The 13,683-nt window shown below is 54.9% G+C and overlaps 1 protein-coding gene across 1 annotated transcript; it reads right to left on the bottom strand.

Annotated features, from left to right (window-relative positions):
- Positions 1-10,668: 10,668 nt before the first annotated feature.
- Positions 10,669-13,683, bottom strand: LOC120764638 (olfactory receptor 14A16-like). The gene is made up of 2 exons (XM_040088637.2): positions 13,555-13,683; positions 10,669-11,624 (listed from the first exon to the last, which is right to left on the bottom strand). Exon 2 carries the CDS (start codon positions 11,599-11,601, stop codon positions 10,669-10,671), a length of 933 nt encoding a protein of 310 aa, XP_039944571.1. The 5' UTR covers positions 11,602-11,624; positions 13,555-13,683.

The following is a 13,683-nucleotide window of genomic DNA, read 5'->3' on the forward strand; positions in this document are numbered from 1 at the left end:
GTTACAGAAGAATTTTAACAACACATTTTGTGGCAGGTGGTTTTTTTCGTTTGTTTGTTTGTTTGTTGTTTTTTTAAGCGGAAAACCCATCCTAAAAAAAGTATGTCCTCTGCTCCAGGTTCCTGTGTAGAGCAGCTGCCATCCCACTGACTGAGCTGCTCACACAGAGCCCGGCAGCTCCTGGCCCTGCAGGGCTGAGGCTTTTCCCCACTGCTGGGCACAGACTGATGGAGCAGCACTGCTGAACACGGGGACACACAAAGGGAGCAGAAGTAGCCTTTGTCTACCTGAAGCTCCAAGGGCCAAACTGTGAGCAGACAGGGCTGGAAGAGACTGGCAGGCTCCCTGTTTGCTGTGCTGCCCCACTTGTGCCCGGCCCAGCTCTGCGGGAGGCAGAGGGAGAACAAGGGGCAGCTCCCTGCCAGCCCCAGCCCAGGGACCCCTCCAGCCCCGGGGCTTGGGGCACTGTCAGCACCCGCTGCTCCAGCCACCGCTTCTGCTGGCCCTGACAGCAACAACCAAATGGTGGCTGATCCCCAGGGAGCAGCAGCAAAGCCTGGATCTGATCCCTCACTCTGGGGCAGGGCTGCACAAATGACCCCCACAGCAGCAGCAGCAGCACATGGAGCTGACTTTCAGCACAGCCCCTGCCACTCTTCCCTCCCGTGTGCAGTGGTGTCACAGCAGCCTGAGGCACCTGGGAGCCCTCAGGGCCAGCAGGGACTTGAGATGGCAGCCCTGGGCTCCTGGAGGATGTGCAAGGAACAGGGCTGGGGACTCCCTCTCCACGTGGAGCTTCCCGATGGAAAAGGCTGCTGTGAGCAGGCAGCTCCAAGGGCAGAGAAAGGAGGGTCTCAGCCACTGGATCTGTGCCAGTTCCACAGTGCTGGGCAGCAGCCACCGAGCACAGGGGACACAGAGGGCACAGCAAGAGGGACAAAACCAGGCAGGGTCAGAGACTGGGAAGAGCCAGACCTGGGAGCAGGAACAGCTGCTTCATTGCACTCTTGGAGAAAGCTCTTGGCTGCTTCAAAGCGCTGAAAGGCGTGAAGGGCAGAGAGGAGGCCACACCAAACAATGCTCCTGTTTTCACAGCCTCCCCTCTCAGTGTCCCAGAAGGAATTGCATGAACTGTATTCTTCTCAGTGAGTTGTCTCATTCAGCGTGAGCAGCTTAGCACCAGGAGCTGAAGGAGCTGAAGCCTTAGGCCTCAAGAGCTGAGCAAGAGGAAATGTTTTGAGCAAAGCAATGCTGCTAACATGGACCTGGCTGAATCCAGCAGATGGAATCCTGGAATTATGGAATCCTTTCTGTTTGGAAAGATCTCTGAGCTTATTGAGTCCAGCCGCTCACCCAGCAGTGTCAAGCCCAGCATTAAACCACGTCCCTCAAGTACCAAGGCCTGGACAACAGGCCTGAGTGAGGCCTGAACAACAGGCCCTGAGCCAAAGGTGACCTCTGGATGAACCTTCCAACCAAAGGTTTTCTTTGTATCTGCTCATTAGCGAAATATGAATGGTCATTAGAGCGGTGATAGATGTATCCACTCATTAGTAAAACACGGATTGCCATTTCTGTGTTTAGAAACTGGACAAGGCCATGAAATCTGACATCTGGCCTTGTCTGGGAGTTTAGGATCAAAGTCAACTCCCTTGGTTCCTCCTTAAGCCCTGGCCAGGCTTTGGGTGAAACCCAAGAGGAGAATGAAAGCAGATGTTCCTGCACTAGAAGTGCTGTCAGTTTGTTTATTCAGCACTGTCAGAGCTGGGCCCTCTCACAGCCAGGTTGGAGCCTCACCTGTGGCTGGAGGCACCTGCCGGAATTCCCAGTGTCCAGGAGTGGCTCTGCAGTCCTTGGCTGTGACACCTTCCCCCAGCTGATGTGTGGATCTGGGTGATGGGAAAGTCTGAGGGCATCTGGTGCTGTCTCTTCCTTAATCACTGCAGGCAATCTTTGGTAGTGATGACTGGGTGCATTGCTGAGCTTCTCCTTTGGTGATTCTTTGCAGTTTTGCATTATAATAAATCACAGAATTCCTGAACTTTGTGTCTGTGTCTTTGGTGCTGACCCTGCTCACCAGCAGAACAGACACTGCGGCCCCACAGAACCAAAGGTGCCGTGTGACACTGCGGGGCCTGGTGTGACGAAGGGGACCATAGTGACACTGTGGGACCACATGGAACCAACGGACCAGTGTGATGCTGTGAGGCCTCATGGAACCATGGAGATCATTTTGACACTGCAGGGACTCTTAGAATCAAGGGTCCATTTTTTTCCTCTTCCTGCCCCAGCCCTGCAGAGCAGCCCAGACCTGTCTGTCCCTGCAGCAGGAACTGGAGGCACTGGAGGTCAGGAACAGCCACTCTGTGTCTGGAATGCTCAGGACATGCTCAGCTCAGGCAGCTCCTGCAGCCCCAGGGCCAGCCCCGCTGCCCAGCACAGCAGCACAGAGTTGGCCCCGGGCTCCTCAGGCAGCTCCTGCTGCCCCAGGGACAGGGCAGCCTCTTGCCAGGGCTCCTCTGCACAGCCACGGGCTCCTGCTCTGCTCCTGGCACATGCCAGCTGCCCACAGAGCCTTTCCCAGGGGAACACATCTGTGCTGGCCTGAGCAGCCATTGCTGCAGCCCCTGCCCTGCTGCCCACAGCCCCGAGCTGGGGCTGCTGCTCTGCAGAGCACGGGGGCTGTGCTGCCCGGGGCCCTGGGCTGCCTCTGCTGGACTCTGCTGCTCAGGCTGGGAGACAGAGGCAGCTGATGCTGCTCCCTGCACTGACCCCCTCCCACACAGGCTCTGCTGGGGCCATGGAGGCTGCTCAGAGGTGCCTGCCTTGTTCCAGGGCTGCCCCATGGCCTTGGGGCTGCCCTGCATCGTCCTGGGGAAGTTCCCTGAGGGTCAGAGCAGTCCGTGCCCAGACTCCTTTCCCTGTGCCTGCTGTGTCCCCTGGGGCTGCAGAGCTCTCCTGGCTCACAGCACACATTCAGTCCTTGATCTCGGGGTGAGCCCACCCTGGCCAGGCCTGTGCCCAGGGAGCTCCACTCCCTGCTGATCCCTGGCACACACTGTCCCTGCAGGTGCCCTGTGTTCTCCTGGCAGCTCCCAAGGGCCTCCAGACAAACCTTCCCCTGCCATCAGCCCTGGCACAAGCTGCAGAGCCCAGCCAGGTTCAGCACAGACCATTCCCCATCTGATGGGCCCTGGCCACCAACAAGCAGAACCTGACCCAGCCCTGAGTCCCCTGAAGGCCACACTGGGACCCTGATCTCATCCCACTGAGCCCTGGGAGAACAAGGAACACAAGGAGCCTCTTCAGAGTCTGTTCCTTGGTCCTGTTCCTGAGAGTGACTCTGCAGGGAGAGCAAAGCCTTCCTGCCCTGCCCTCAGGAGATCCCTTTGCTGCTGGAGCTGCTGTGCTGGAGCCCAGCTGTGTCCCAGCAGTGCCCATGGCCTGTCCCTGCCTGTGGGCACAGCACAGACACGCAGCAGGACAGTGACCAAGCTGCCAGAGCACTGGGGCCTGACAGCCACAGCAGGGCTGGGAAGGAGAGGCTGGAGTTGGGAAGAGCAGATGTGGGAAGAGCCAGGGCCATTGTCCCTGGCTGTGCTGCTGTGCTGGGAGTCTCTTCCCTCCACCTCTGCTCACAGGCACTGCCCCTGCAGAGACAGAGAAGGGCAGAGGAAACATCTTGGACACACAGGGCAGAGCAGGACACTTTATTTTACATAAATGCACAGTGATGATGGCTCCTTACTGTCTCTGCTTATCACCAGCATGGTAGATACTGATGTAACATTATTGAGAAACATTATCAAAAGTAAAAAAATTAAAAATGGAAAAATAGAATACACTGAATAGAATAACAAAAAAGACACATGGCACAAAGCAGTCTGGGCCTGGAATGAGTTCCATTCTGAATGCTATTCAGAAACAGAGGCACTTGATTGTTTCTGAAAAGCAGAGAGTGGTCATATTCCTCAGGGCATCCTCACACTCCTGGTTCCTCAGGCTCTAGATGAGGGGGTTCAGTGTTGGAGGCACCAGCAAGTACAGAAGTGACAGTGTCAGATCCAGGGATGGGCACCAGGGTGGCACAGGTGACCTTTAGGCTTTGCAGGGCCCAGGCACAAGGGCTGTGCCCGAGTCAGGGCTGAGCTCACACTCTGTGGGCTGGGGCAGAGCCCAGGCAGAAATCAGCCCCTGCCCCAGCAGCTCTGCAGTGGTGGCCACCAGGCCGGGTTGCCAAGGGAGGCTTCTGGCCATGGCCTGCAGGGAGCTGCTGCTGCCCAGGTGCCTTTGGTGTCCCAGGCTCTCCTGGCACAGCTCCCAGCACTCTGCACTTGTGCCCGAGGCCTTCACTGTGTTGGGGCTGGCCTGGGGCTTTTCCTGCAGTGGGACCTGGCCTGGCCATGGCACAGGAAAGGCAGTTCCTGCTGGAGCAGGAGGCTCTGCCTGGAATGGGCTCAGACAACTCCAACAAGGCTCTGTTTGCAAAGCCCCCAGTGGGGAATGAAGAAGGGGGGGTCGTGCTGCTTTTGGGGTGAATAATGCTGAAAGCAGCCTGACTCCTCCATCCCCAAGTTCAACATCCTGAGAGGGAGCTGAAGCTGTGGCAGAGCTGGAAAAATTCCCAGAGAAAGGAACAACCAAGTGACACCACTGAGAGTTTCTGCAGAGCTGCTGAGCTGGCACAGCCTGGGCCCATCTCACTGACAGGGCAGCACTACAGACAAGAAAAGCCCTGTCCCAAATTTTAACTGCAGCATTTCCTGACATTTCCCTTCTTGGTGGGGTATGGAGATTCCTCCCTGGACTGGGGACACCCCTCGAGGTCACTGCCTGAGGCTGAACTAAAGAGATTTGCCAATGGTCATTGGTCTGGGGGTATGACACCCATCTCTACTTAATAACTGGTTTTGCTTTAATAGTATTGCTTCAAAATTGCTTCCTAGAGCACTCTATTAAAATAGGTGTTACAGCTCCTACCCTATGGAGTGGGTAATTCTGATTAAGACCTTTCTGTCTAATCATGATCATAATCAGTCATATCTATATGTGCACAAATACTTCTGGTTTGCCATCCTGAATGCTGTTGGACAAAGTTGTACAAAGGTTCAATTCCACCTGTATAATCCTTTACACAGAAATCCTTGACAAAGTCTGGGGCTGGGATTGGATCCAGGCACTCCCAGGCTCCTCTCACAGAAGGAGTTTACAAAGCCTGGGGGTCCTGGTTTGGGGGAGCTTGGGGGTATGATTGGGGTATTGGGTCTTTTGGAAACCTCATGACCCAACTGGAGCCTCTTTAATAAACCTTGCCTGAAGCTGCCACTCTGCCCATGACAGGAACCCCTGTGAGTGTCTGTGACATCCCGGCTCTTTGGCAGCCTGGAGACTCCTGGGATGTCCCCATGGAGCCCTGTGAGTGTCTGTGACCTTGCAGTTCTTTAGGAGCACAGGGATGTCACCACTGGACTCCTGCCACTGCCTGGGACAAATTGGCTCCTTGGCAGTGTACAGACACCTCTGTTGTCACTGTGCAGCCCTGTGACTGACTGTCACCTCATGACCCTTAGGAAGATTAAGGACCCCTGGGATGTCACCATGGAGCCCCTGTGACTGAGTGTGACCAAACAGATCTTCAGGAGCCCAGAGACCCCTCAGATGGCACCATGGAGCCCCTGTGTCTGCATGTGAGCTCACGGCTCTTTAGTAGCTGGAAACCCCTGGAATGTATTCAATTTAAATAGATTGCTCTGCTGAGCAATCTATTAGAATCTATTTAGAATAGATTCCTTTGCTCTGCTGAGGATGGATACTCAGCAGCTTGGAGGTTCCCTGATGAATTTTAGTTCTCCAGAGACTTGTTCAGTCTTCAGCTCTTCAGTTCAGGAATTCAGTGCCAAAGGCTCATTAATGTTTCAAAACACCCTAAAAAAGACAAGCCTCTGGGAATAATTTAATTTCAACTCTTCAATTCTTATGTGGTTACTTAGACAGATTATAGAAGTGTGTTCAAAGAGAATACACTATGTCTTTGAAAAATGCAGGGAGATTTATTTCTCCTGTTTAGTTTTGTTTTCCTGCTTATAGATTGGTATCACAAATCTCCAGTTGATATTGATCCTGAGCACGTCCTCTTGCAGTCTGAATAGATATGAAAATCAAAACCCTTCATCGCTGACAATCAATCAGACTTGGTCCCTAGCCCCATCCCACCATTTCCCTCATCCAGCCCCTGGGACTCAGAGCAGCCTTGTGCAAATCTGAGCTTCCTCCTCTCCAGGCTGCAGCTGCAGCTTTCAGCTCCTTGGCACCAACTCCCACCTGCTTTCCTTGCAGAAGGAGCTGCCTGAGACACAGAGGGATGTTCATTTATTGTCAGCCAACAAAACCAAGGGAAGGAACAGCTCCATGAAAAACAGAAGTCCAGACTGTGATACAAATAGTGGGGAACATCAGGATTTCTTCTCCTGCCATTGTACAGTTCCTGGTCTCTCCTGGTGGGAAAACTTTAACATCTCTTAAAAGTGCTCAAATGACCCAGCTAATGAAGACGTGCTTGTGCACCTCGCAAGCAGCAAGTCCTGTACAGCCCTGCAGGGCTCCTGTCCCATCTGCTCTGCTCCAGTGTAAAACAGGGCCCAGCACTGTCCCAGGATCGTTAGAGAGCTGAATTGGAAAGGACCTCAGCAAGTCAGCAGCCCAAGCTGTCAGAAACTGGGTCAGACCAAGTGGTTCAAGGCTTGATTTGGTCTGGATTGGAAAATCCCAAAGGAAGGGGAGGGGGCAGCACCTCAGCACCTGGCTGAGCCCATGGGAACAAAGGTTTCCTCCTGTCCTGGCTGAAGCTCCCCTCCTTCCCCTTCCACCCATTGTCTTTTGTCTCCCACCAGGCCCCAGGTGAAGAGCCTGGCTCTGTGTTCTCCATCACCTCCTCGGTGGCACTGCCAGGCTGGCATGAGGAGCCCCTCAGCCTTCCCTGCTCTGGGCTGGACAAGCCCAGCTCCCTCAGCCTCTGCTCACAGCCAAAGGGCTCCAGCCCCACCTTGGAGCCCTTCCCTAACCCTGCTGCAGCTGCCAGACATCTTTCCTGCCCTGGGGAACCCAACTCAGGCCGCAGTGATCTGGATCACGCACGTCCTTGATGTCCTGGTCACACAGCCCAGCCCCTTGTCCCCGTGTCAGGCTCTGGGGTTGATTTGTGGAACATCCTTGGGGGAGGCTGTGGCTCCAGGTGCACCAGGGGGATACCAGTGGACAGGGGACCCTGCTGGACATGAACAGCATTGGACTTCATGGGGGAAACTGTAAGGGGGGTCTGGGGTGGAATGATCAACACAGTGACCTCACACAGCCTTGCTGTGATGTCACACAGCCACCCAGTAACGTCACAGCCAGCTCTATGATGTCATACCTCTTCCCTGTGATGTCACAGATGGCTCTGTGATGTCACAGAGCTGACCTGTGATGTCATAGCTGCTTGATGACCTCACATAGCCCACTCTGCTATGTCATAGCCCACTCTGTGACCTCATGTTACCTGATGATAAATGGTCTACACCTGGTGAGCTAACACAGTGCTCATTCTCCAAAACCACTGGGCCATGGAAACCACACAATGCCCATTGTGTAAGAAGGGGAACTGGAAATTCACCAGCCTCAGTGTCCTGCCAGCTCAGCCAGGCCGACTGGAACATTGGGGTCTGTGACCACCAGGGACCACCAGAGAGACCCTCAGGACAGAAGAGTGCTTGCAAAAGGGGAGGGAAATATGTAAATGATTTTCTGGGAAATGATTATCATAGGTATGATTAGTCCAGGACCATCAATGGATATGAATGCAAAATACAGAATATAAACAGAACCTTTCCTGTACTCAGCATGCACGGCTTTGTGAGGAGCTGTTCCCCCATGCACCCAGCCAAATAAAGAACGCTGCTTCTAAATGCTACATTGGTGTTAAGGAGTTTTGTATTTTACCAAATTTTTGGTAACATTCCCACTGCCAAGGAAAGCTCTGTCTGCTGCTGTCCACAAACAGGAAAGGGCTGGTGGGAGATGTGATGGACTGAGGCTGCCTGGGGTATTGTGACCATGAAATAATCAACTTTCCATAAATCTGGGAAAGAAGGAAAGGCATCAACAAAACATCTACACTGAAATTATGGAGGGCAGACTTTGGCCTCTATAGGATGCAGATTTGGGGAGTACTGAATCAGGTACTGATTTTTTTAAGGGAAACAGCCCTTAAAAACAGGAGAGTCCAGGAAGGATGGACACACTTCAGAAAAGGAATCTTAAGGGGAGAGGAGCATCCTGTCCTGGTGTGCCAAAAGATGAGCCAGTGAGGAAAATGACTGGCCTGGCTGCCCATGAAACTTTTGTGGGAACTCAGGAAAAAAAAAAAAAAAACAAAAAAAAAAAAACGTGCAACACCTAGGATAGAAGGTCAGGCAATTCAGGAAATGTTTAGGGATGTTGATAGGTCATGGGGAAAGAAAATTAGAGAGGTGAAAGATAGTTAAAATTTAACCTGGCCAGTTTTCTGAAAAATTAAAATGTTTCCACAAATAAATTTATAGCAAAATGTGGGATAAGGAAAACATTTAGTCTTTATTCGATGCTGTGAGGAATATAGTAATAGAGATAAGGAAAAGGCTGAGCTGCTAAACTCCTTGTTTGCCTCATTTTTCAACAATCAGACAGGTTGTGCTCATGACACGTGTTCTCCTGAGCTGGTAGATGGGCACAGGGAGCAGAACAGCCCCCCTGTCATCCAGGAGGAAGCAGCTGGTGACCTGCTGAGCCACTCAGATGCTCACAGGTGTCTCTGGGACCAGATGGGATCCATCCTAGGGGGATGAGGCAGCTGGTGGATGAGCTCACCAAGCTGCTCTCCATCATTTCTCATCAGTCCTGGCTCACCAGGGAGGTCCCAGAGGACTGGAGGTGCCAGTGTGAGCCCATCCCCAAGAAGGGCTGGAAGGAGGATCTGGGGAACTCCAGGCCTGTCAGCCTGACCTCGGTGCCCAGCAAGGTTCTGGAACAGATCACCTTGAGAGCCATCACATGGCACCCACAGGATGGCTGAGGGATCAGACCCAGCCAGCATGGATTTCAATATCTGCATTGATGATCTAGATGAGGGGATTGAGTCCACCATCAGCAAATTTGCAGATGACACCAAGCTGGGTGTGAGTGTGGATCTGCTGGAGGGTAGGAGGGCTCTGCACAGGGACCTGGACAGGCTGGATCCAGGGCCCAAATCCAACAGTGGGAGGTTTAACAAGACCAAGGGCTGGGTCCTGCATTTTGCCCACAACAACTCCTGCAGCGCTACAGGCTGGGGACGGTGCAGCTGGAGAGCGTCCAGGCAGAAAGGGACCTGGGGCACTGATGGACAGAAGGCTGGACATGAGCCAGCAGTGTGCCCAGGTGGCCAAGAAGGCCAATGGCACCTGGCCTGGATCAGGAATGGTGTGGCCAGCAGGAGCAGGGCAGTGATTCTTCCCCTGTGCTCAGCAGTGGTGAGGCAGCACCCTGAGTGCTGTGTCCAGTTCTGGGCCCCCCCAATTTAGGAAGGACATGGAGGGGCTGGAGCATGTCCAGAGAAGAGCAACAAGGCTGGTGAGGGGTCTGGAACACAAGTCCTGTGAGGAGAGGCTGAGGGAGCTGGGGTTATTTATCCTGAAGAAGATGAGGCTCAGGAGAGACAAGGTGGTATCAGGGCACAGGTTGGGCTTGATGATCTCCAAGCTGTTTTTACACCTGGCCAATTCTGTGATTCTCTGAAACCACCCTTGGAGCAGTTGCAGGATGAGCCCTGGGCCTCCTCTTCAGAAGGTCCAGCAGCTCAGGTCCCTCAGGTTCTCCTCACAGCCCCAAAGCCCATCCTGTCAGTCCTGCAGAGCCTCTGCAGCCCCTCCTCATGGCCCAGAACAGGGAGCCCCACAGCCAGACACAGCAGCCCAGATGTGCCCCCCTGGCCTGTGGTGCCTCTGGCAATGGAACAGCCCGAGGCACTGCAGGAGCCTGCAGACAATTCCTGCAGCACTTGGAGGATGATCCTGCTCCCCAAGGGACGTTCCCATGGTGTGATGCTGTTTGTCCCCAGCCTGTCCACGGCCACCCTGGGGCTGCTCACGGGGCTTTTCTCTGCTGAGCATTGGCCTGGGCGTGTTCTGGAGAGAGCCTGGGCAAGGAGCCTGGAGCCCCCAGGCCCTGGCCTGAGGCGTCAGCGCTGCCCCAGCAGTGCCCATGGCCTGTCCCTGCTGCAGCCCTGGCACTGCCACCCCCAGCACTGTGCCTGGCCCCGAGAGCACTCAGGCCCTACAGCAACACCAGGGCCAGGAGGGCAGCGGGGCAGGGCCACGGGAGCAGCACTGGCAACACCAAGTGCTGCTGCCGCTGGGCACAGCTGCTGTGCCAGCACTGATCTGCCCCAGCTCTGCACACAGACATTGCTGCTGCAGCTACAGAGAAGGGAACAAAAGGGGGATCTCCAGTGAAAACGTTTCTGGGAGATCCTTAAATGTGTTTAAAGCCACTGAGAGCACAGCCTCTCACTGAAATAGTTTGGGGCCACAGGAAAAAACCAAAACTGATAACCAAACAACAAGTGTTATAAAATTGACTTTTACTACAAGTGATGTGTAGAAAATGGCAATCAATTTAATGTTTCTGAAATCGTCCCGAGATCAGTCTCCACACTGCAGCCTTGAGCTCCTGGTTCCTCAGGCCGTAGATGAGGGGGTTCAGGGCTGGAGGCACCACCGAGTACAGAACTGACAGTGCCAGATCCAGGGATGGGGAGGAGATGGAGGGGGGCTTCAGGTAGGTAACAAAGCCAGTGCTGAGAAACAGGGAGAGCACAGCCAGGTGAGGGAGGCAGGTGGAAAAGGCTTTGTGACGTCCCTGCTCAGATGGGATTCTCAGCACAGCCCTGAAGATCTGCACATACGAGAAAACAATGAACACAAAACAGCCAAAAGCTAAAATGGTACCAACCACAGTAATCCCAAATTCCCTGTGTTTTGAGTGTGAGCAGGAGAGCTTGAGGATCTGTGGCACTTCACAGAAGAACTGGCCCAGGGCATTGCCCTGGCACAGGGGAAGGGAAATTGTATTGGCTGTGTGCAGCAGAGCATAGAGAAAGGCACTGGCCCAGGCAGCTGCTGCCATGTGGGCACAAGCTCTGCTGCCCAGGAGGGTCCCGTAGTGCAGGGGTTTGCAGATGGACACATAGCGGTCATAGCACATGATGGTAAGGAGAGAATATTCTGCTGATATAAAAAAGGCAAAGAAAAAGAGCTGTGCAGCACATCCTGAGTAGGAGATGTTCCTGGTGTCCCAGAGGGAATTGTGCATGGCTTTGGGGACAGTGGTGAGGATGGAGCCCAGGTCAGTGAGGGCCAGGTTGAGCAGGAAGAAGAACATGGGCGTGTGCAGGAGGTGGCCGCAGGCTACGGCGCTGATGATGAGGCCGTTGGCCAGGAGGGCAGCCAGGGAGATGCCCAGGAAGAGGCAGAAGTGCAGGAGCTGCAGCTGCCGTGTGTGTGCCAATGGCAGCAGGAGGAAGTGGCTGATGGAGCTGCTGTTGGACATTTGCTGTGTCTGGCTGTTTCAACCTTTAGGAAGCAAGATAGTGAAGTTTGAGGGGAGATTTCTCATAGAAGAGTCACAACCCTTTCTCACAGACCATTCCCTGTCAATAAATACCACCCCTTTTTCTACGTCTAACATAACTTCCTTCATCTTGGTTGCTGGAGATTGCTGCTGGCCAATACTCAAGGAGAAGCCAGACCTCAAGAAGCAAGATACCCTGGAGTTAGCCCTGAGCCCCAGTCAGTGCAGGGGAACAGCGAGGGCAGGGGCCAGTCCTGGTGTTTGAACTTGGACAAAGAATCCCCTCATAAGGCACCGGAGCTGCCAGGGTGAAGGGATGAGGATTGAAGGAGGCAGAACAAGAGATTCCGCTGCACCTGGGGAGAACAGGTGGTACAGGAGGATTGTCTGAGCCTTAGTGCAGACTGAGGGGAGCTGCTCTGTCCCTCTCTCCTGTTCCCAGCTGTCATGGACTTGCACCTTTCCGATCGCCACTCCCGTGTTACCCTGGAAAGCCAGGAGACACTGCTGAGAGCAGAGGGATCCCTGGCACACAGAGTGGCTCCTGCCTTTCCCAAAGTCAGGGAGAGTCAGCTCATTCCCAGCCTGCCCTGCCCAGAGCTCCCCAGGGCAGAGGGAGCTGGGACACCCCATTGCTGTGCTCAGCCTGCACAGGAGGAGAACAAGGGCTGGGCCTGAGCCTGCAGCTGGAACTGCCATTCCCAGAGAGCCCCTCAGCAATGCCAGGAGCACCTGGGCAAGGCAAGGAGAGAGAGAGAGCCTGGCCCTGAGGAAAAGCCTTTCCCTGCCCAGCCCTGCCCAGCCCCTGCCAGGCAGCAGCAGTGCAGGACAGTGGCCCTCAGGCCCTGGTCAGCAGGGAATGGGCACATGGCAGGAGAGATGCCCTTCATCTCTGGGGCTGCTCTGCGGGCCCAGGAGGGGACTGAGGGCCCCGAGCCCCCTGGCTGAGGGCTGTGCTGGCTGTGAGGGGACACAAGAGCTGTGCTGCTCAGGGCAGTGTGTGCCCTGCAGGGCAGGGCTGGCAGGTGCCACATCTCCCCTGCAGCAGGGCTTCCCTCATCACTGCCTCCCTCCCTCCCTGCCCACGCCTCTGCTGCTGCAGCTGTCCCAGCCCGAGCTGTTCCTGTGGCCCCGGGCTCCTTCCCTGCCAGTGCTGCCAGAGCCCAGCCCAGCCCCTGGGCCAGCTCTGCCCTGCAGCTGCTCGGGGCTGCAGGGGTTAAAGAACAGCTCCCCCAGGCCTGGGCACCATGGAAAGGGGATGCTGGATGGATCTGGAGGCTGGGGAGCTGGAGGCACTTGCTGAGGGTCCCAGGAATCCTCAGGGTGATGGTTTAAGAGCCTCAGTCCCTGCTCTACCCTGCACAGCTGAGTTTCCATTCCCACCAAGCTGAGCCAGGGAAGGGGGGGCGGGGGTGGGGTGGGCAAAGATTTAGGAAAGCAGAGACTCCAGCAGTAAACTCCTGACCTGAATGAGCTCATGAAAAGTCCCTTAAGAAATGACCTGGGCATGAGCTGGAGCTCTGAGCAGCCCTGGCCCACACAGCACCCTCTCCACAGCAGCAGGACCTGCCCTGGCAGGAGTCACTCCTGGCACCCACAGCTCCCCTCCAGCATCCATGGGGAGCTCCCAGGCAGGCTGAGAGCTGCCCCTGGCAGGTGGCAGATCCCCTGGCCAGGCCAAGAACCCTCAGGTCTGCAGGAGCTGCTCTGCAGGACAGCCCTGGGCACCCCTGGCTGCAGCCCCAGCTTCAGCCCCTGCAGCCATCCCTGGCAGCAGGAGCCGTCCTGCCCTGTCCCTCTGACGGTGCCCAGGGCAGCCCCGCTCTGGAGCACATCCTCCCCCAAAGCAGGAAGGGCAGCAGAGCCATCCTTACAGTCATGTCAGTCCTGTCCTGGGTCAGCTTGAGGAGATCCCTGCAGCCAGAGACTTACTGTGTCAGGAGTGGTGAAGATTTCTCCATGAAGAACCTCAGTATTTTCAAAAGGTATGAAGATTTCTCTGTGAATAATGTCAGCATTGTCCTTCCAGTTGATTTAAGCCTCTGTCTGCTTATCTCCCAT

This window comes from Hirundo rustica, chromosome 33 (genome assembly GCF_015227805.2).
Source record: "Hirundo rustica isolate bHirRus1 chromosome 33, bHirRus1.pri.v3, whole genome shotgun sequence".
Taxonomy (NCBI): Eukaryota; Metazoa; Chordata; class Aves; order Passeriformes; family Hirundinidae; genus Hirundo; species Hirundo rustica.